We start from the raw sequence: 22,199 nt of genomic DNA, 5'->3' as shown, positions 1-22,199 counted from the left end.
GACTCCTTGCTTATTCTATTATATATGTATGTATATATTATAATATATAATATATATAACATCCTCACCGCCTTCAAGAACGAGCTTCGCCTCCCATCCTTCCCGAATAGTGATGCCAACGGCTGCAGAAACACCGGCTTGCCGCCATCACCCTCCGCCGACTGCGCTCTTCTCAACCTTCTCCTCTCCGATCTCGCCACCGCCACTACTGCCGACGCGCTCATGGAGGCTCTCGAACCCTAAGCATTCGGTACAGAACCCGAACCCTCCTCTGGCGCCTAAGGACCCGGGATTCGATCAGAACCATGGGTTTCTGCGTGGGTCCAATGGCGAAGGAGGCAACCACGTGATGGGGCTTAGGAATTTTGCCGACAAGCGCGTGGAGGCCGGCGGCATCGGACGAGATGGTGCGTAGACGGTGGCCAGCGGACAATTTTCTCTCACAGACCGAACGAAGAAGATGCGGTGGTTTCTCTCCCAGACCAACGGAGAAGGATAAAACTAAACATAGAATTTTTATTAAAATCAGGGGTAAAATAGTCATTTCAAATCCCGGATTGGGCACTCCTTGAGAAATTTGGATGAATCCCACCAATCAGACTTCTCCCCTCATTTCATTCCTTTGAGAATTCTTTCCTATTCCTATGCCTAATCCCAACCAAACAACGGACTTGGTCCATTCTCAATCTATTCCCAGTCTAATCTTTGCAAATAAACAACCCCTTAATCTTAACTAACAGTACACAAATCTATCTCATTGTGTTATTTGACACCTTTTGATTAGTTTTTTAAGTTGATTGGATCCCACACCAATCCACCATCTCCCTCTCAATATATATATATATATATATCTAACATTATATTATATACTTATCTTTTTAGTTTTTAATTTCGTTTTAATTGTTTTTTATTATTTTTCATACATGTATATAAACATGATTTTGTATATTTTAATGTTCTTGTTTTTAAGATATATTCTGTTTTCATTATTTTTCATCCATATAAATGATTATTATTATTATTTGTATTTGTTTTGTTTAATTTATCAAATAATATTGGTGTTTTTTTTTTTTTGTTAAATGATTTTTTTTAAAAAAAATAATTTATATTATTAGATGAAGGCCATAGCGAAAGCACTAGCATTCCTACTAGTATCTATTTTAAAAGTATAGAATAATGGGGGAGTAGGCCCTTCAGCTATGAATGCCGTAGACTGTGAGAACTTTATAGTGCGAACGGGTCCCTAATCGCTTATTTTAAGTCGAGATCTCTCGTGGAGAGGCCCTAATCGCTCTCTTTCTTTCTCTCTCATGCGCGTGTCTAGGGTTCGTCTCTCTGGGGTTTCCAATGGCGGTGATCCTCTACGATGCCTTCGGAGAGAAACTCAGTAGCTTCGATCACCGATCTTACCGCATTTCGGGGCTTCGGAGAAACCAACGAACGCGCTGACACCACCACGCTAAGGATCCAATCGGCACCAAGAACCTCACTGTGAGCTACCCCTCCGATGGTTTTTCTAGTGATTTTTTTTTTTACTGATAATCTTCAAGGGTTTCTTTCTGTTCTTGATGAATGTATGGTTTGGAAGATTGATTTCGATTTCCCGGTTCTTTTTCTAGGGTTTCTTTACTAGATAGTTATTGGTTTCCACGGTTTAGGGTTTTTCTCTTTAATTTGTGAATTCTAACTAGAGGCATGCGCTTGAGGCATTTCTGCTGACTTATCTACTAGATTCGAGATTTTTACCAAAATAAACCACAAGAAAAATTCACTGGCGATTTCTGCGGCTCTTTTATGTGCATAGAAGGTTGTGATGAAGCATCTTCAACTAGGATCTATAATATCTTACTTTGAATGGTAAACTGACCTTTGCCTTGATTGCTTTGTATTGAAAAAGGAAATCAGGTTTGGTAATATTTCATTTGGTGAATGGCCACCCAAATTAGTCTTGATTGCTCTTTATGAAAGTATTAGGTTCGGAACTTTGGCACTATCTCATTTAACCAGTGTTAATGGGGCATGTGTACCAGGTAGTTTATTTAATCAAAATTGGACACTTGGACCTGACGTAAATAAATATATGGATGTGTGTATATGTAGGAATGTGGATCATCTTATTTTTAGAGTGGTGGAGAACATTTCATCTAAAGCAAGTTTTATTTAGGGGCTGTGTGTTTATATAGACCCTGTTAACTATATTATTTTCAGTACGGACGAGAACATTGTAGTATAAAAAGTTCTTTTAGATAAATGGATCTTAGGAAAATAGTTTTAAATCATATTAAAATTTAAATTAAAGTAACATTAAATTTTCAAACTCACGAAGATAAAGTTAAAAGTCAATTTGTAAATATGAAAAACATATGAAGCTTAAAATGGAAGATTAAGATTGAAAATGAAAATGAAAAAAAAAAATTAAAATAGTGTGTATTGGAAAGGAGATTTGTGCCTTTTCAAATAAACGAAAGTATAGTGGAATCACATGGGATCATATGATCCAAGGGAGTCCCTAACCTATCTCTGTATAGATATCTATATTTTTTTTTTCTCAAATAGTCATTTAGCAAATAGTAACACAAATGTTAGTCTTGATTGCGGGTTATAAAGGTATTAGTATAGTGATATCTCATTTAATGTATGCTGATATAGACATTAGTCTTGAGTGCGTTGAGCTTTAAAATCTTAGCTATACCACAACTGTGATTTCTGAATCCTCTTGAGAAAATGAATTCTTTCTCTTTTTTTTTTTTTAATTTCATCGAGGAAATTAGCAAGTAATGAAGAAAGGTAAACCCCATCAAATTCCTTGATGAGATTTGTGCTTTTTCAAATAAACAAAAGTATAATGGAATCACATGGGATCATATGATCCTAGGGAATCCCTAACCTATCCCCGTATAGATTTCTTAAATTTTTTCTCAAATAGTCATCTAGTGAATAGTAACACAAATGTTGGTCTTGATTGCTGTTTATAAAGGTGTTAATGTATTAGCTTTAGTGATATCTCATTTAGTGTATGGTGACACAGACATTAGTCTTGATTGCGTTGAGTTTTAAAATCTTAGCTATACCAAAACTGTGATTTCTGAATCCTCTTGAGAAAATTAATTCTTTCATTTTTTTTTTATTTAATCGAGGAAATTAGCAAGCAATGAAGAAGGGTAAACCTCATCAAATTTCTTGACATGTTCTTGAAGTTTTCAGTATATCTACATATGTGAACTAAATTTTAAAAAAGATGCTAGGCAGATATTCATACCCTTGTATTCTCATGGTAAGAGACCAACAGAAGCAACACATTGTTCTTACTGACTGGGGAAAATTTTATATGGTAATTTTAGTTGGATGGCTTGTTCATGATAAGTGTTAATCTTTCCCTGACTATACTGACAATCAATGTGCACCAGTTCTGTCTTTGTAGATTATGTAGTAATTCATTGTCTATGTCATAATCTGTGGAAGCAATTTTATGTGCAAACTATGTTTTTGGCCAGACTAGGTGCTATTTTTGTAACTGTAGATGAAATGGGTTTATTGAGATGCAGGGTGCACTGCTAAAAGGTTTTCAGTGAAGATGCCACTACACACATTGTTGCCATCTGCAGAAGTTTTCTATCCATCAGTGTTCTGCGTCCCAATCAAAAGACTGTAAGTGTGTTTTTTCTTTTCTGCAGATAATTTAATTTTCATCATTAATCTTGTGATGTGTTTTTGGTGGCGTCTTTTAGGATTGGTTAGGTGTCATTTGAATCATGTCAGACGTTTAGTCTCTGTGTATTAGATGTTATTGTTCCATATGTGAAATGCTTAACATGTGCATAAGATGTTTAGACCTTCATATATTAGATGTTAGTGTTCCTTTGATTTGGTACCTAATCTAGGTGTAAAACATTTAGTCCTCAATATATTTAATGCTTAATCAAGGTGTAAGATGCTTGATCCTCCCTATATTTAAAGCTTAATCTAGATGTAGATGCTTGGTTCTCTGTATTATATATGTAAAATCTAGGTGTAAGGCATTAAGACAAGGTCCAATGGGCCATGCCTGTTGATAAGCGCCATAACTTAATAAAGCATAAGATCAACGGTTCAGATGTATTGCATTGCCATCTGGTGATTGATATGGATGCTTGGTTATTTGGATCTGATTTAGATAAGAATTACGTGAATGTGGTGATCCACATGCCAGGTAACCGTGCACATGCACAGGGTACAGCTATATCTAGTCACACAGCATGTGTTTTTTATTCTTATAAATATATATATATATAACTCCATGTCTTTTAACAGTCTCTCACACAGAGGTGCATACATACATCTTATGCATGCATCACTACCTCATCTTGGTCTCTTTGGAACATGCATCTTGACCATTACTGGACACAACAAACCGGGCAAATTCGTCCATATAAAACATAATGCATCCTTCTATCCTTATGTGATGAGTATCTTTCTCGTTTATTCAATCTTGCAGGAAGACCTGCATTCATGTGTCATCCATCATGTGCTGTGTTGCTCAGGTGTGCGTGTGTGCGCTCGCATTCACATGTGGAGTGCGTAGGTAAATTGAACATCTTTGTGTGTTTGTCTAGGTTTTGAAGTTAGAATGGGCAGGACAAGAGGAAATCATTGCTTTGGAAGATAGAAATGGCGTGCGGTTGAAGGCGATAGTATAGGTAGAGGTAGCCAAGGACAAGATAGGTTCAGATGAAGGTAAGAGTACACTCTTGGTTCATGAACTGAGACTATAAATATTCTCTAGACTATGAAAAAAGTGATTAGATTTTGCCTGTTAAATTTTTTGTCAAAACAGGTTTTTTTTTTTTAAACTGGATCAAAATGAATCAACTTTTTGGGATCCTTCAGTACCAAAGAAATAAATAAATAAATAAATACAGGCAGACAGAGATATACAGTGCAGGGAAAGGCAGGCATGGATGGTTAAGAGTAAAATTAGAACAAGGTCATATTGTGTAGTGTATATATAGTAATGGAGCATGGATGGGAGCAGATGAGAACAAGAATTACAGAGTTGTATGATGACATGGAGTAGTAGCATATGAAAACGATGTCTGTCATGGTTGGGCAGGACAAGAGGAAAGCATTGCCTAGGAAGATAGAAATGGCTTAGGGTTGAAGGCGATAGTATAGATAGAGGTTGCCAAGGATAAGATAGGTTCAAATGAAGGTAAGAGTACACTCTTGGTTCATGAACTGAGACTATAAATATTCTCTAGACTATGAAAAAAGTGATTAGATTTTGCCTGTTAAATTTTTTTTTATCAAAACAGGCTTTTTTTTTTCAACTGGATCAAAATGAATCTACTTTTTGGGATCCTTCAGTATCCAAAAAACAAAAAACAAAACAAAAAAAGAGGAAGACAGAGATATACGGTGCAGGGAAAGGCAGGCATGGATGGTTAAGAGTAAAATTAGAACAAGGTCATATTATTTAGTGTATATAGAGTAATGGAGCATGGATGGGAGTAGATGAGAACAAGAATTACAGAGTTGTATGGTGACATGGGGTAGTAGCATATGAAAACGATGTCTGTCATGGTTGGGTTATGTCAGTCATACAAGATGCTTTTTTTATTTTGTCTCTTGGTAATTAAAATAAAAACGCTGTTGTACTGCATTTCTTTAAAATCACATCTTTAAATTTATCCTATAAAATCCGCTGGACTATACAATGGTAACAATGCTTAGATTGCGTTCAAACACTCCTATATTGTTTGCCTGTATCTATATCAGCTGGTGGTAGGCCTTTTGGATTTCATTCTATCGCCAATCTCTGTAATCATTTGATTTAATTCTTGTTTTCTGTGTGTATATCTGACACAGTAAGTTTACTTTAGCTTGTTATCAGTAGTTGATTGCCTTCAGTTAGTGCTTTGGCTAATTAACCTTGAACTGGGTACTCGACCTGGGGGTTGAGATATTGGGATTATGAGGATATTGGGGTTAAGGCTTGGACGTTTAAAGTTGTCTTGGAGGGAAATTTTTATATGGAATTTTATCAAACTTTTGCTTAGTCAAAATTAAGAATTAGGATAGTTGGTTAAAGATGTGGAATGTTTTATTCTATGTATATGTACATATATTATTTTTCAAAATGAATCACTAATGATATTTATGTACATAATTAAATCTATGTAAAAAAGTGTGATAGGGTGATCCTGGAGTGCTCTGTCTGAATCTTGCGGTAACTTGGGATAACCCCATAACTGATCATAGTATTTGTTTTTTATTTAACATACTTTTAACCTTTTGTTTATGGCAATTGGAGGAAACTAATAGTAGTAGAGATTAAGTTCTTACCTTTGGTTGGACAAAAGACTTGAATGTTGCACAGATTCCTGGTATTTGGAAGACTTTTTTTTTTATTTAATTTATTGTGTACATCTGATTAAATTGAAAACATCTGATTGGATATTTAAATATTATTTTGAGACTGTTTTTCTTAGATAATTTTTGTCTTTTTTTTTTCTATAATTTATTGTGTACATGGATATTATAAAAATGACATGGATGTCTTCCTTTTCCTGGAAATAATTTCTTTGTTTTCTGGTCTGCCACTTCTGTCTCCATAATAGGGCTTTTAGGTTCTCATTCTATTTTCATGTTATTATTTGTCAGCAATATAGCAGATCAGATGGGTTATTGTAGGAGGTGAAATATCAGAAGCAGGTGGATTTTGTTGAATTGTATCATCTGGTATGGATAGTGCTGTAATAGCTGATAGTGCCAACTTTGAAGACCTAGACCCCCATACACAAAGGTAATAAGTTTACCCCATTGCCTTTGTAGAAGTTCAGTGGTGAGAGAAGCACTTAATTCTCCAGAATTGATTCCAAGTTCACATTGGAAGCACTTACGTGTGACAATACAGTTACTAGCTTGACAGTAGATGTTGTGACCAGGCTGTCCAGTAAAAACAAACCCGTTAGTAGGCATGCTGTGGCTAGCATTGGTTCCGGCAGAATAACCAAGTTTACGTACACAGATGCTGATGTTATCAAGTTCACTTGGTTGTTTAGGTCCAGAGTTTCATCTCTCCTTAGTGCAACCTGATTGCCACTGGCAAGGTAAGCTCCCCTTTAATTAAGTTCAAGATTTTGAGGTTACAGGATGACACCAGTGCGGAAGGAGTAACTGGTGAGCCAGATGCTTTGTTACTTGAAGATGATACTGAACTTGTAGGTGTTGAAATGGAAGGAGCGGGAAGGATAGATGAGCAGGCAATAGAAGGTGGTATTAATGGAACTGCAGCAACCAACAGCTGTTCGCAGCTACCTGAGTGGTGAAAAAAATGAAGCTGCTGGAATAATGGAATTTAATGATCTGAACCATTGGAAGGTGGAATCTAAGATTGGTTGGCAACTGGTATGGACAGGCAAGTATCTGAACTCCAGAGGTATATTTGGCAGCAGGTGTACATGTACTGTAAGATATGATCATTTAGTTTTATGTTTTTTGTGTTCCTGATGTTGTATGAGTGTCATCTCAATTTGGTTGTCATTGATATGCAGCTATCCATAATTATCAAACATCTAGTGGAAACTTTAATCTTGATGTGTTACCAAATTTTTGTTGCTCTTTTTTCAATTTTATTATGTGTATGCTAGTATTTGATGTTCGCCACGGTGTTTGTCTTAGGTGAACTCATTTAGTTATATATTTTATTATTAGAATAGTGGCTTGTTGCATTCAAATAACGCTCTCTTTGTCGAAGGGTAAATGGTATTGCATCCAATTGTGATCCTGGCTGTTAGTGTTCTAAACTGGGGTCTTATATCGGTATCGCATTCATAGCAAACTAAAACTAAGCCACCTGCGCATCTCAATAAGAATATAAGAGTCCCGAAGCAACCCATGCAGTTCAACCGCAATTTAGTGCTGCAAGCCTGCAATAGCTTGTTCTTAGACCATTAATAGATCACATTGGGCTTTTGTTGGGCCTTAATTGTGATTTCGTTGGGCCGTTAGTGGGTCGTAAATGGGTTTTCTATTGGGCCATAGATGGGCTGCTATTGGGCCGTAAATGGGCTTTCTAGTGGGTCATAGATGGGCCGTAAATGGGCTTTCTGTTGGGCCGCTATTGGGCCTCTTGTTGGCCCGTACATGGTCTTTCTATTGGGCCACAGATGTGCGTTATTGGGCCCTAATGGGCCGTAAATGGGCTTATATTGGGCCGTTATTGGACTTCCTGCTGGGCCGTAAATGGGCTTTCTGTTGGGCCGTAAATGGCCTTTGTTGGGTCCTGATGGGCCGTTATTGGGCTTATATTGGGCCGCTATCGGGCTTTCTGATGGGCCGTACATGGGCTTTCTGTTGGGTAACAGATGGGCCTCTATTGGGCCTTGAATGGCCTTTATTGGGCACGAATGGGCCGTGAATGGCTTTTTGTTGGGCCGTAAGCGGCTTTCTATTTGGCCGTTGTTGGGCCGTAAAGGGGCATTCTGTTGGGCTACAAATGGGCCGTTATTAGGCTAAACATGGAATTTCGGTGGGCCTTAGTCAGACTTCTATTGGGCCATTTTTGGTCTTTTGTTGGGCGACACATGGGCTTATTTTGGGTCGTAATGATCTTTGAGTCATCTGTTATTGGGCCATCAAATGGGCTGTCAGGGGCCAAGGAATATGTGCTTGTTGTCGGGCCACTATGGGCTGTAAGTTGGCGTTAATGGCCCAATTATTGTTGGAGAGTTTATTCATGGGCCTTTTGGGCTATTTGTTATGCTTTTGTTAGGACTTCTTGGACAGTTCGTGGGTTTGATTAACCATTTCTTGCCTATTTCACTGGGGAACGAATCTCCATCCCTGGTCATCAGGGAAATCTGGAAAAACACATTCAAGTACAATCACAATACCGCCTCTGTTTAAAATGCAAAACGAAATAGTTGCAACTCCCAATGTGAAGGGAAGGGCTCAAAATCATAGGCGTGGAATTGCGGGCCAGAGCGGGCAATCCCTTTGGTGCAAGCAACCTGTTTACATAACAAGTCAAACATAAGCTTATCAAAATCCTTGAACAAATTTGAGCAGCTAAGTCTCTAACAGCAGCAAATACAACAACCTGTGATATATTATCTGTAACACTGCAGTGACAACCAACAGCACAACAGGACCACAAATCTATATACTAATATTAAGAAGTTAAGTATTACCTCAACGTTCAGTGGAGAACAGGATCATGCAAAGAAAGCCTTAGCAGGAACCGGCCACCACGTTCCGACACTCTAACATGCCTGTATGCATCAGGACATAAGAGCAGTTTTGATTTTAGTAATGAATATAAAATTCTCGAAATCAAAAGCATTATCCCTTGTTAAGATAGCAGTATCACGAGCACATACCCCCTTCATAGTTGACAGGTGCCTTATTCAATTTCAAATCTGAAGTATTCCTGTTCTCTAATTAAGTGTGTATCAGTACTGCCTCTCCATAGTCCCAAAAAGATCTGAAGCGTTTAAATTTCTAGGATAAAATCTATTCTCAAGTAACTTAATTTCATTTCACAGTAACATCGTATAGTCAGCATTGCATCGCTCACAATAGTCAAATCAAACTAATTGTTATCATGTGAAAATGGAGCATGGTGAACTTGTGCACTGTGAGAACAGGAGGGCCAGAGGAAGGCTATGGCAAACAACCATCAAGCTTACGCTCCTTTGAGATGAACACGGTTCTGATCAATCTTCAACCTCAATTCCACTTCCACTTCAGCTTCATCCAATCCGTCAACCGTATCAGTCAAAACTTTATGGCCACAACCCAAACCTGAAGCTCTGGCAGAAGCAAGTTTATTCAGCACTTTTACCTGCAGGAAATGGAGTTTATTCAATAGTTTACCTCATGAACCTAATGATGAAGCTAATGACATTTTAAAATATCATAGCATAATGTAGGCTCCATCATCAAGCCAATGGTTCTCCTTCAGAGCTGCATGGCCACTGATTTCAAAAGCTAAATGTGACTTCACCAACAGAATTCTGCAAACAGCTTACATCTAGTTAGATATCAGCAATTCAAATGTATGTTTTCAACGTAAAGGCTCAATAACATACCTAAGAAGGCTCATTAACAGTCCAACGGACCCATGAACAACAAATGTCCATCACGTGTCCATTGACAGCCTATCATGGTGGGCTTTACATCCCACCAAAAGACCATTAATTTCCAATAACCTCAAAATGGCCGCAGAAAAAAACAATAGCTCAAAAAAACTACAAAAAGAAAATGATGGCATAACTGAACAAAAAGGTGGCGTGAAATAAAAATGGTGGCACTAACTGAACAAAAAGGTGGCACAAAAAACTCAAAATGGTGGGATTAAAAACAACAATGGCAGCGCTAAGACGAAAAGGCAGCACTAACTAAAGAAAAAGGCGGTGCGAAATAAAAAGACAGTGCAAAACGCTACACATGGACAACTGTTAAAAGCATGGCATCATTTGAAGGCCTAAAATCATGAATAAATGCCATAGAGACCAGAAGGGCCAGATACTCCCCACGGGCCATTCTTGTTGTGTAGAAAATATTGTGGCACTCACTGGGTAAACATGCATTGCCTGCATACTAAGTAACAACATGAGCATGCAAAGATGTTAAACTCACAGAAGTTCAAAAAATGAGGAAAACATGTTCACTGAAGCATCTGATAAAGACAAGACTAATCAAAGCAAGAACATACCTTCACAATGAATAAATACTATGACCCATTCTAAGCCCTTTAACTGCAAGAACATATTTTAAGCTGAGTGACAGAAATCCATGAGAGACCTTTCAAATGAAATTCTTGCAAGCTTATTTTAATAAATAACCTGGTAAATGGTAGTCAATGTAACAGAATTCTCATTTTCTTGCATGTAAGACAGAAAATTTTCAGCTTCTTCATCAGATATGCAGTCTATAGATGCCTTACAAATAACTGCAACCTTTCTCTTCTATTGTAGATTCTCCATCTAAATTAATGAAATGTGCATATAAGAAATCAGAAACATCATCCAAAGGGACTTCAAGAACCTGCATTAATCAATTTATTGGTTAGTCTTCAGCAACTCTAGATCAGGGAAAAAAGATTCCACTAATAGAAAACCTGGTTTTATGCTTACTAAGACATAGAAATGGTTGAAGAATTTCACAAGGATAATGTGAATAGCATATAAATGAAATATGGGAGGAACACAAAGAAGATAATAAACTATGGATTGCTCATGGCACCAGAGGCTAATTGGAATTACTACTTCATAAAAGGAAAATACTTCCCAAAACAATTGCAAAATACCCACAAAAAACTAGTTGGAAACAGAGGTGTCAAGTTCTTCATCATATACAAATAAATAGAGAATTGAAGTGAACCGATGATTCATGGATGAATACTTCTCAGTGAGTAGGACAAAATATATATATATATATATATATTTCACACCTTACAACGAAAGATAGAAAATATAATGATTAAAATTTTCAACATGAAAATCTGCACTAGAATGTAGCAAGAACCTACCGATTTTAAATCATTCTCTTCATTTACTAGCCTCTCCACTTCCACATCAACCATGACATGCTGGTCAAGAGGATATTTCTAAAAAATGATAAGTATCTCTTGCGTTGGAACAAAGAACAAAAAAGACAAAACAAAATGAATGTTATTTCTAAAAACACTATTACCCAGCAGATTAATCAATTTATAAGTATCACCTCCTGATTATATCAGCAGGCCACTATTATCCCTCTCAAAAAGAAATGGCTAAAACATGAAAATATTCATAAACTACTATGCTTAGGATGCATATATAAGTTACTGAAAAAAAAAAAAAGCATATTTATGGTTTAAAATGTTGAAGAGGAACAATTGAGCAACGTAATATACTAGCTTCTATAATGACGCCACATGATAGTGTGAGTAATTATTGAATAGCCATTCCACAAGGCAAGAACTCTGTCCATTTCATGTTACAAGTATTCTAACCCATTGAAATACAAAAGTCACCTTTATTCATACAACATAAGCTAATTACATACTTGGAGTAACATATTTGCTATAGAGGAGATGACCACTGAGATAGACCTTTCTTGTCAACACCGGCATATGATCAATATTCAAAATATAAAGTCAACTCTCAATTAAGAGAAAACTATGCATCAAAACTATTACAGTGATCACATATCTTATTGCTTTTTCATAACATCACAACTAAAAATTGGAAACAAACTGTGCTTTAAGTATTTTTACATGTTTCCTACTGAATAAAGGAAATTCTTTCTTAGGGTAGTTTTATTAAACAAGTTGTTCAGATCCTAGCATTTACAAAACTCTCCTACTAACACATTGACTTACGGGCACTAAATCCAAATTGGCTTCCCACTACCAAGAATAGAGAATAGCATTGAGTTGTTCCTTTGTTTCCACTTCTAGTATGAATTGAATACCTGAGCAACCCCAGTATAGGTGAATCCAGAAAAAATCCTTTACGAAGCCAAGGATGCTAAGGTTAATTACTCTTCGTAAAAGCCTTCTGAAAATACTTAACATAGACAAATTCTTACGTCCATGAGTAAGTTGAGTCCAGTATGAAGGAGGAGAAAATGCTATGGCATAAAAATAGCAGTAGAGCATAAAGAAAGTAAACAACACCTATAAGATGTTCCAAAAGTTGAGTTCCTGGATTTTCTTATATGGAGCAGGATATTACATGCAAACCAAAGAAATAGAATCTCTTCCTTCTACATTCATAGTTCTGAATCCAATCCTATGCTCTAATTCCCCCTGGTTTCATAATTATCAAGACTTGAGGCACATCATTATCAGTGATAGCCAAAAGTATGTTTAGATTTAACACATCATTGCCAGCCTGAAAATGAATTCACCATAATAATTGACTGGCAAATTCAAGCTATCCCCACTTCACGCATGTGAGTTGCTAACCTGCAATTGGTTCTAGACACACATTAGCACCTCAACAACATAGGACTTTTTCTGTGATGCATAACCCTAGTTAACCTCCCACACCATTACTTGATTGCAAGACACATCGCAAGAACTATGCAGGTCTAAGCAAGTCATATGGTACAACCCCCACTAAATTGTTAGTTATTTATCACTATCAACTCTGCCAATTTAAGGTTTTTTTTTTCTTTCTTCAGTAATGAACCAAAAAACAAAAATACTTAACAGAGGCAATAAATTGCGCATGGATATTTTGGAAGTTAATTAATGTGCTGAACCGAAATCCAAACTACCAGGTCCAAGCTTACACCTCTTACTGCACTTTAGGTAACTTGTCACAATCGTATTTCCTCCACTGAATCACATTTTCTATCCCGCTTCTGTTCATGGCTACTGGCTTCTTATGTTCAGTATTAATGTGACACATTCCAAAGGAAAAGGACATTCAGACTTTCACTTTCTTTATGTTTCTCTATACAATCAAAATTCGAAAAATGAATTACCAGGACACAAACAACCACCATGCTAAGTCTGAAAGTGAAAATCTTAAACCATGAAGTTCATTTTTCTTGATGAAGGTATATACAAGGAAAATACCTTGTGAAAGTACCAGAAATATTTGCAGCAAAGATGCCACTGGTAGCTGATATAAACCTACAATTACTGATGGTAGATACTTTCTCAACATATCCAATAACCTGCATATAATGACTCCATGCTACAAGTTCAATAAACTAAGATATTGGGGGGAAAAGAGGATTTATTACCAAAAGAAAAAAAAAAAAAACACTCACACACACCCAGAAAGAAGGAAAGGAAAATGTCAAAAGAAAATAGATAGGCAAGTAACAAAATAAACAGCAATAGAACCTTCTTCACTTCTTTGTCAACTGGCAAAGGTGCCTTAGATACCCTCTGAAATGAGTTATCACAACTAGCCAGTGTTGTTCTAAGCAGTGGCGGAAGCAGAACTAAAATTAAGGGGGTGCCAAATTTAAATTTTAAATTTTTTTAAAATATTAAATAATTCTATTAATTCAAACTTGAGATTATAATAATTAATATCTTAAAAATATAAAATATATATCCATCTAAAAAATTTGGTTTATGTGTAAATCCGCTATCATATCTACAAAATTAGCGATTAACCAAATTACTTAAACACTAAATTAACAAATACTGCAATTAAAAAACAATTTTAAACAAATTCATATATAAGTTAATTATTACATATAACAATTATTTAACAAATAATATAATGAATAATTAAAATTTTCATAACAATTAATCACAAATATATAACATTTTTCACAATAATTTTCATAATGAAACAAATATTTAACAAATATCTAACAATCATTCAACAAATATAAATACTTTACACAACAAATAATCACATAAAAACTAAAAAAAATTAAATTAGATATAAAGCAAACAGGAAAAAAACGATAAATCCCGATAATGAAAATAAAACATAAACTTGGAGAAAATTGATCAAAGAGAAAAAAAAAAACTCAACAATCCATGAGATCTACAATATTTTTTATTTTAGAGATTTTACGATAGCAATTGCATTTTTTAGGATTTTATTTTTATTTTTTATTTTTATATTAATATCCTAAATATTGATAATTATGTATTGATAAGTTTAATAAATATATATATATAAGGTTTAATAACAAAAATATTAGTGGATTTATATTTGGCTAGCCATATTATTTATTATCACTCAACATCAAATTTATTTAACATAGTAATTTTATTATTTTTATGTAATTTATTTTAAAGAATATGAGGTAAAATTTAAAAATAAAAATAGCATTTTTCATATGAATTATGATGATTAATAGTTTAATTATATATATAATATAATTATGAATATATATATATATATATATGATGGGCCAAGGGGGTGCTCAAGCACCCCCTTGCCCCCCCTTAAATCCACCAGTGGTTCTAAGTATGAACATAATGGCTCTGGTAACCTGTCACCAAGAAGAAAGAAAATTTGTCAATTCTCATATGGAAACGATAGTACACAATTAGCAAATGGATAGCTTTGTCTACATTTAACAATGGTACACAATCTCATACATTGAGCACACTCCAGGGCATAAATTTCAGCAAGTCACCTAAACATTTTGTAAATAAAAAAAAAAAGACCAAGGCTAGTGCTACATGTATATATCACTGATATCTCATTGAACATGTTTTCCTAAAGTTATGGAACGAAAGCAAAATGCAACACCATGAACATTGAAAGGGAATTTTTTTCTATTCCAGAAAAACATTTGAAAGGCTTTCCTGGACACATATAGGTAAACTTGGAAAAATATGCTACAATTGCATATCATCAAAATAAAATACTAATGTGCTACATGCACTAATACGGTTATATCAACTTGCTTTAGCCTGCAATGCTTGGCAATACCTTTCCATGAAAAAAAAAATGTAGTATCAAGTATCAACACCAGTTTACATCAAGAATAGGTTGGAAAAGGAATAAAGCCATGGTAATCCAAAGTATCGAATGATGCTAGGATGTGGCTATAATTTCAAAGAATGGCATCATTATTCAGGTGACAAAGCTAGAAGTTTAGATATCTAGATAAAGTTGGCAGTGTGGCCATCCAAACAAGGCATTATCTTACTCTTGATTTGTCACCCAATTTTTTGTATTTCAGTTCCCCCAGATGCTTTTGCCTGAAAAGCAATACATGTACAAGTACCAAAACTTAAGTTTTATGGCCTAAATGCATCATTAAAAAAAAATGCAACATTGCATAAAACATTGTTGATATCAATTCTAATGGAAAAAGCATGGTCCAAAGCACTGTTTTAGAAGAGAGAAAATAAAATTTGTGCTAAAAACAAACACCGTTACATGCAAGTAACCACATATGAAAATTTACTCTAGTTTCCAAATGTATAGCCTGCTATCTATTTCTCCCTGCATATGGATTGGCTAGAATTGCTGCTACAGTATCTGAATGAGCAAATAATTGTCACCTAGTGTTATTCAAAGGACTCATCATGCTTTCACCAAATCAAAATATGGATAGAATAAAGTTTGTGCTGAGCACGAGCACTATTGTATGTAAGTAGCTACATATGAAAATTTACTCTAGTGTCTACATGCATTAGTTGCTGCCTATTTCTCCTTGTATATGTATTGGCTAGAATTACTACTAGAGCATCTGATGGAACAAATAATTGTGACCTAGTGTTATTCAAAGGACTCATAATGCATTCACCAAATCAAAATATGGGTTGGCTAGAATAAAATTTGTGCTGAGTACAAGCACTATTGTATGCAAGTAGCCCCATATGAAATTTTACTCTAGATTCCATATGTATAAGTTGCTGTCTATTTCTCCTTGTATATTGATTGGCTAGAATTGCTACATGCACTATTGTTATTAGAAGGACTAGTAATGTTTTGACTAAATCTAAGTAATAGCAAACACAAAGACTGTGACAAAATGTGCACCACTGACAACTTCTCTTTAAATGTTTGGGCATTGCAATCATCAATAGTCTTCCTAAACTTTTGATTTTTATCCTGTCCATCCTTATATTCATTCTCCACTAGGCACAAAGCCTCAATGACTGCTCTCCTTTGCTGCGCATGCCCATAAATTAGGAACTCAGATATAGGCCCCAACCTGTACTTATGTAGGTGCATTAGTTAATAGATTTTACAATAAATAGTTTGGGGATGACATTTTGAGGAGAGCAAGTCCAAAACCAAGTTCATCTTACTGATTGATTGTCAAACAATAGCACAAATACAAAGTAAATATCTTCTATTAGAGCTCATGTCTAAGGCAAGTTTATATTATGTATAGATGACAAGAAATGAGCAGCCCAAAAATATTTCATGAACAGAACCCAAACAAGAAACAGTAATTACTCAAAGCAATCCAAAAGCAAGTTAATCATCCTATAATGTTTCACATACGAAGACATGTCTACAAGATTCTTCAAATGCATTTTATGTATCAATGTACGAAACCTGTGCAATCTAATCTTATATTTCATGTAAGCAATGCATGATTTAAAAGTAAACAGGTGGCATACTTTACTGAGTGCGGCCATCAGAGCTGCAAACAGAGCAAGTGAAAATACCCATTGAGAGATCCTTCGCCATCTCTTTCGACCACCAGCGCAATCCTATTCTCAACTCTGATGTAGCAGCAGCCATGAAAGTCATCCTATAATGTTGGCCAGAGTGATACCCTAGTGCAAAAAAAAACGAGGGTTTCCACATAAGCAATTAGTTTAGCGCAATACCTGATGAAGCAATAGGGGTTCCACATAAACAAAGAATGCAATCGGTTTGGCGCAATACATGATGAAGCAATAGGGTTTCCACATAAACAAAGAATGCAATTGGTTTGGCACAATACCTCATGAACCAACGTGAGGACACATCTAACCACCGTCTATGTCTATGAACAAAGAAATCAAGAAAATGAGGAAAAAAAAACACCCAAGATTTCAGGAAGCGATCAGACCTTCCTGATTCCAGGGCCAGCGATGATCATCAAGGCAAAAGAAATATCAGCGTAAGCCTAACTTCGATCATCGTTCAGCTTCTGCAAATACTCTATGGTATTTACCCACAAGGAAACCCCCATGCTTTTTTGGTCGCTGCTCCTTCACCGCGGATTTCTGCTAGCATTTATCATTGATTTCTTGAAGGAGGGAATAATCGAGCTAGAGCACTGTGGGACGTGGTATGAGTTCATCGGAGGTCTGAATCCCAGAGAGCGGCACAAGGATAGCGTTGCTACATCTGCAACCATTGAAAAAGAAGATCAGGCAAGAGAGAAGACGAGGTGGAAGTGGAGGTCGGCGAGTGGGATTCAGGACGAGGGTTTTCTTATTCCATGGATTCTTGGGGTTGGGGGGATTTGAAATGAGGATGGAGGGGGACGCGTGCCTTCCTTCGCAAAGGGCTATATATCGCTCGCCCAATGTCTCTCTAATGGACACGTGGCGGCCAACAATATTATCACAGTAATGTCCGAATATTCTGTTGCTCCTAGTCCCTCCCTCACAAATCAAATGTAGAAATTTTATCAAAAAGACCAAAATACCCTTCATCCTATACATATTAGTATATTACACACACAAAATTAGGTAATTGCTAAATCTTGTAATTAGCACTGTATTTTGTGAAAATGATATATTTTTATGAATTATTTTTATTTATTTTTATGTCTAATTAGAAATGAAATACAGGAATTCTCACCAAGGCCAGAAGTTAAATCTCTTATCTTTTTTATAAGGTTTTTAAATTATTATTTTTTAATTTAAAAATGTATAAACAAATAAAATTACCTTTAGTAGATTACGAATGAGTATATATGATTTTTGAAAAGATATATTAGCAAATTTCCTTTGGATTTCACTCAATTGTACGTACCATTTCAAACGTTTAACCAAGATTTAATTAAAAACCTGAAAGTATATGCATCGTAGAATATAAATAAAGAAAAGATTTTGAACTGGACGAGAAGTCTAACGAAAGTATGCCCAAGATTAGGTGCGAGCAATTCGTGTTAAGAGACCAGGCATAATACAAGGTTGATACCTCGTCTGCTTCAGGATCTGTAGGAGGATTTGCAGCTTTAATCGATTTATATATATAATAATTGGCCCTCATATTTACAGCATTTTTCTTTCGTAAAGGACACGAACAACCATCATCCGCAAACTGAATACAAATAATCCCTGGGATTTTTCCCCCAATGGTTGATACCTCGCCTGCTTCAGGATCAGTTTTCTATTTTCTTGAACCATTGATGGATGCACCGATCTTTTGCATAGAATACTTAAAATAGACTTTCAATAACAGCAGCAGGAGAATGACACTGGAATTTCGAATAGGCATCAAGAATGCACAGCGTAGCCTGTGCAAATGCAATGTCACAGTATAGATCAAGAAACTGGCTCCTAATTCTTAAATTAATGTTCTGCATCGTCAAAGAACCTATTGAGATGATTACATGTAACTTCATTCCTTCGCAGGGGCAAGAACATCTGTGTGGATTCCATTAAGGTCACAAGTCTGATTGACAACACGAGTCAAAAGTTCCAACTCAACTGGTGCTACAGTCAGAAGATTCATGAGTGACCAAAACCAGATCATCAGTTGAGCCAGAGCAAAACCGTTCAATTTAATCTGTCTGACAAAATGTCACTTACTTTAAAACCTCATCTTACTCAGCGTCTATTAGACCAGGAAGGCAAAGATCATCAACAGGCATGTTATCATAGCCAGACAGCTTCATCTCTGAAATCAATCCTTGCAGAAGTGAAGATATTTGTTCATTTTCCGGGTGCCTTTGATCCCTTGACATGAACCTGTGGGAGGAGTCTCCAACTTCAATCCAGCTTGACCCAGGCTCCTTCCTCAATCCTCTATCTCTCATCTCTTTCCGGACCTTATTAACAGTCTGCCACTTCCCTTCTGCAGCATATACATTCGACAGCAAGACATGGTAACCAGCAACAACATCACTGTTTTGTTTGATCTGAAACAGTCTCTCAGCAACCAGCTTCCCCAACTCAAACTTCCCATGAACTTTGCATGCAGCAAGCAGTGATCCCCAAATTCCAACAACATCACCACTATCACCCAAACTCTGGACAAATTCATAAGCTTGCTCCACCCTCCCAGCCCTACCCAACAAATCCACCACACAACAACTGTGTTCTGCTGTGGCTTCAATCCCAAACTCCTCCATAGATTCAAATATCAAAAGACCCTCATCAACTAAACCAGAGTAGCTGCATGCTGAAATCACAGCAACAAAGGTGATGCCATCAGGTTTCACGCCTGAATCCTTCATTGACTGAAACAGATCCAAAGCTCTCTTGCCAAGGCCATGCTGACCCAAGCCCAATAGCATTGTTGTATATGTGACCGTGTTCTTTTCAGCCATATTATGGAATACTCTTTCCGCAAAGTTAATGGCACCACATTTTGAGTACATGTCCACTAGAGCACTACCAACAAAAACATTAGTATCTAGGTATCGCCGAACCGCAAAGCCATGTATCTGTCTGCCTGCTTGAATGTCTCCAAGTAGGCTACAAGCAGGAAGGACTGATGACAAAGTCACTGAATTAGGTGTTTGGTCTTCCCCAAGCATCATACGGAACACCAACATGGCCTCTTCTTTCTGCTCACTATGCGCATACCCCGTTATCATGGCATTCCAAATAACTTGATCTCGCTCATCAAGTTGGCAGCCATCAAACAGTCGCCTGGCAATCTCCACAGAACCTGACTTTGCGTACATATCTATCAAATAACTTTCCATCCCCGCACAATGAATGCCATGCCTTGTGAGGTATGCATGCGTCTCCCTCCCAATTCTAGAATTGCCCAAATTAGATGCCGCAGAGAGCAAAGCTGTGATTGTCACAGAATCTACTGAACATCCCTCTTTCTGCATTTCATACACCAGCAATAGACCCTCAAAGTCCAAACCATTCTGAACAAAGGCAGAGATCATGGTATTCCAAGAGACAACATCCCTCTCTAGCATCTGATGGAAAAGTTCGAACGCGAGATGAACACAACCACACCTCGAGTACATAACTATTAGTGCATTGTAAAGAATCAAAGGCAACTTGGACGAGTACTTTTTAATCAAATGAGCATGCAACTGCTGTCCCATAATGACATTTTGCAATTGAGAAATTGCCATCAAGGTGGTCACACAACTCACAGCATCAGCCTCAATGGTTCCCAATTCCAGAACTTGGGTGAAAAGTTCTACTGCATCCTCAAACCGATCATTCTGAACATAAGCTCCAATCATGGAATTCCAAACCTCCACATTTTTTCTCACAGAAGAATCAAAAACCCGCCTCGCAGATAGAATGTCGGAGAGCTCTGAGAACATAAGAATAGCAGAACTAACCACAAACAAATCATTCACATACTCGCTTCCATATTTAACAAGCAACCCATAGAGCGCATTGAAACAATTCTTATCAGCTAAAACAGCAGCAGCTGGAAAAACATTAACAAAACTAACCACAGTTGGCACTATCCCCATGCTCATCATGCTCCGAAACTGCTCCAACGCGTCGGCCGGGCGCCCAGAACGGATAGACCAAGCAATCAAAGTGTTCCAGGAAATCACGTTCCTCTTGGGCATTCTATCAAACACCGTCCGGACAATATCTACTGGGGATCTTGGCATTGCCGAAGCATACATGTTGAGCAGAGAGTTGTTAAGGACACGGTTTTTGGGCGGCGCCGGAGAGCGGCGGAGGATTTGGCAATGGATTGACTTGCCGAGATGAAGTTGGTGAGCATCAGCGCATGCCTTGAGAGCGGAGGAGTAGGTGTAGTGGTCGGAGGGGGAGGAGTAGGGTATGTGATTCATGAGAGAGTAGAGGCGCAGAGCATGTAGGGGCATGGAGTTGCAGACATAGCCGATAAGGAGGGTGTTCCAGAGGAGCGTCGGGGCCGGTCGGGGGATGGCGTCGAAGACGCGGCGGGCGGCGTCGAGGCGGCCTTCGCGGCATAGCTTGCTGAGCCGGGAGCGGAGCGATGTAGTTGCCCTTAGATCGGGTTCATGAAGGTCGGAAGACTGGGGACGAAGAGGCAGGAGAGTGGATGAAGAGAGCTGGAGAGAAGAAGACATCTCGCGGACGACCTCTTATCTTCTTTCTTCCCTCTTCTCGGCCACCCCCCTCCATTTCACTACTTTTCTACTTCTACTTATTATTATTATCGTCTTCTCTCACACTCTCGTCGTTTTTGTTCACAGCCAGGTAACAACAAACAAAGGATATTTTGGATAAATATCTTTCTCTAAAAATAAGTAGCAATGAGATTGAAATGTGGTGCTTAACCTACTTCTACTCTCCAAGACCTTTTTCTTGGGCAATAATTGTCTTTTCATATATTGGGGGAAAAAAATTATAGCATCATTGTTTGACATAATTCTATGCAATAATTTAGCTGTGGCTCTTTAGTTGCCAATGCAAACCGGAGGGCCGCGGTGAAATTCATAGTAGGAGCAAGACAAACCATTCTTCCCGTTGGAAGTTGTTGGAAGTTGTTGGAAGTAGATGCATATACAATTTACGCAAAACACAACCGCTGAACGGGGACATACGCCACGCAGTTATATTTGCCGGCACAGAATTGCATATTTACAAGGCCAATCCATTGACACACCTCTGCACAATACTCCAGTTCAAGAACAAAACA

The 22,199-nt window shown here is 37.2% G+C and overlaps 1 protein-coding gene and 3 long non-coding RNA genes across 8 annotated transcripts; 1 reads left to right on the top strand and 3 right to left on the bottom strand.

Moving 5' to 3' along the window:
* The first annotated feature begins 1,206 nt into the window (after positions 1-1,206).
* On the top strand, positions 1,207-7,608 carry LOC120278994. 3 transcript variants are annotated; one of them, XR_005541823.1, is made up of 6 exons: positions 1,209-1,491; positions 3,546-3,648; positions 4,475-4,520; positions 4,593-4,713; positions 6,640-7,088; positions 7,204-7,608. It is a non-coding gene; the product is annotated as an uncharacterized LOC120278994 (long non-coding RNA). The 3 variants fall into 3 exon arrangements; XR_005541822.1 differs by having other exon boundaries at positions 1,207-1,491; positions 4,475-4,713; XR_005541821.1 differs by lacking the exons at positions 4,475-4,520; positions 4,593-4,713 and having other exon boundaries at positions 1,225-1,491.
* A 1,166-nt stretch (positions 7,609-8,774) lies between these two features.
* Positions 8,775-14,018, bottom strand: LOC120279211. Of its 3 annotated transcripts, XR_005541840.1 has the most exons (9): positions 13,553-14,018; positions 11,513-11,572; positions 10,827-11,028; positions 10,697-10,739; positions 10,071-10,152; positions 9,856-9,995; positions 9,360-9,791; positions 9,171-9,251; positions 8,775-8,990 (listed from the first exon to the last, which is right to left on the bottom strand). It is a non-coding gene; the product is annotated as an uncharacterized LOC120279211 (long non-coding RNA). The 3 variants fall into 3 exon arrangements; XR_005541839.1 differs by having other exon boundaries at positions 11,513-14,018; XR_005541841.1 differs by having other exon boundaries at positions 10,071-10,139; positions 11,513-14,018.
* Positions 14,019-14,829: 811 nt separating this feature from the next.
* Positions 14,830-17,882, bottom strand: LOC120278816. The gene is made up of 4 exons (XR_005541775.1): positions 17,473-17,882; positions 17,036-17,194; positions 15,607-15,658; positions 14,830-14,940 (listed from the first exon to the last, which is right to left on the bottom strand). It is a non-coding gene; the product is annotated as an uncharacterized LOC120278816 (long non-coding RNA).
* A 562-nt stretch (positions 17,883-18,444) lies between these two features.
* Positions 18,445-21,773, bottom strand: LOC120279367 (pentatricopeptide repeat-containing protein At3g22150, chloroplastic). Its single transcript, XM_039286291.1, has 2 exons — positions 18,970-21,773; positions 18,445-18,873 (listed from the first exon to the last, which is right to left on the bottom strand). Exon 1 carries the CDS (start codon positions 21,625-21,627, stop codon positions 19,183-19,185), a length of 2,445 nt encoding a protein of 814 aa, XP_039142225.1. The 5' UTR covers positions 21,628-21,773; the 3' UTR covers positions 18,445-18,873; positions 18,970-19,182.
* Positions 21,774-22,199: the final 426 nt, after the last annotated feature.

This window comes from Dioscorea cayenensis, chromosome 16 (assembly GCF_009730915.1).
Source record: "Dioscorea cayenensis subsp. rotundata cultivar TDr96_F1 chromosome 16, TDr96_F1_v2_PseudoChromosome.rev07_lg8_w22 25.fasta, whole genome shotgun sequence".
In the NCBI taxonomy this organism is placed as follows: Eukaryota; Viridiplantae; Streptophyta; class Magnoliopsida; order Dioscoreales; family Dioscoreaceae; genus Dioscorea; species Dioscorea cayenensis.
The sequence above is the reverse complement of the archived record's forward strand: the minus strand, read 5'-3'. Positions and strand labels throughout refer to the sequence as shown.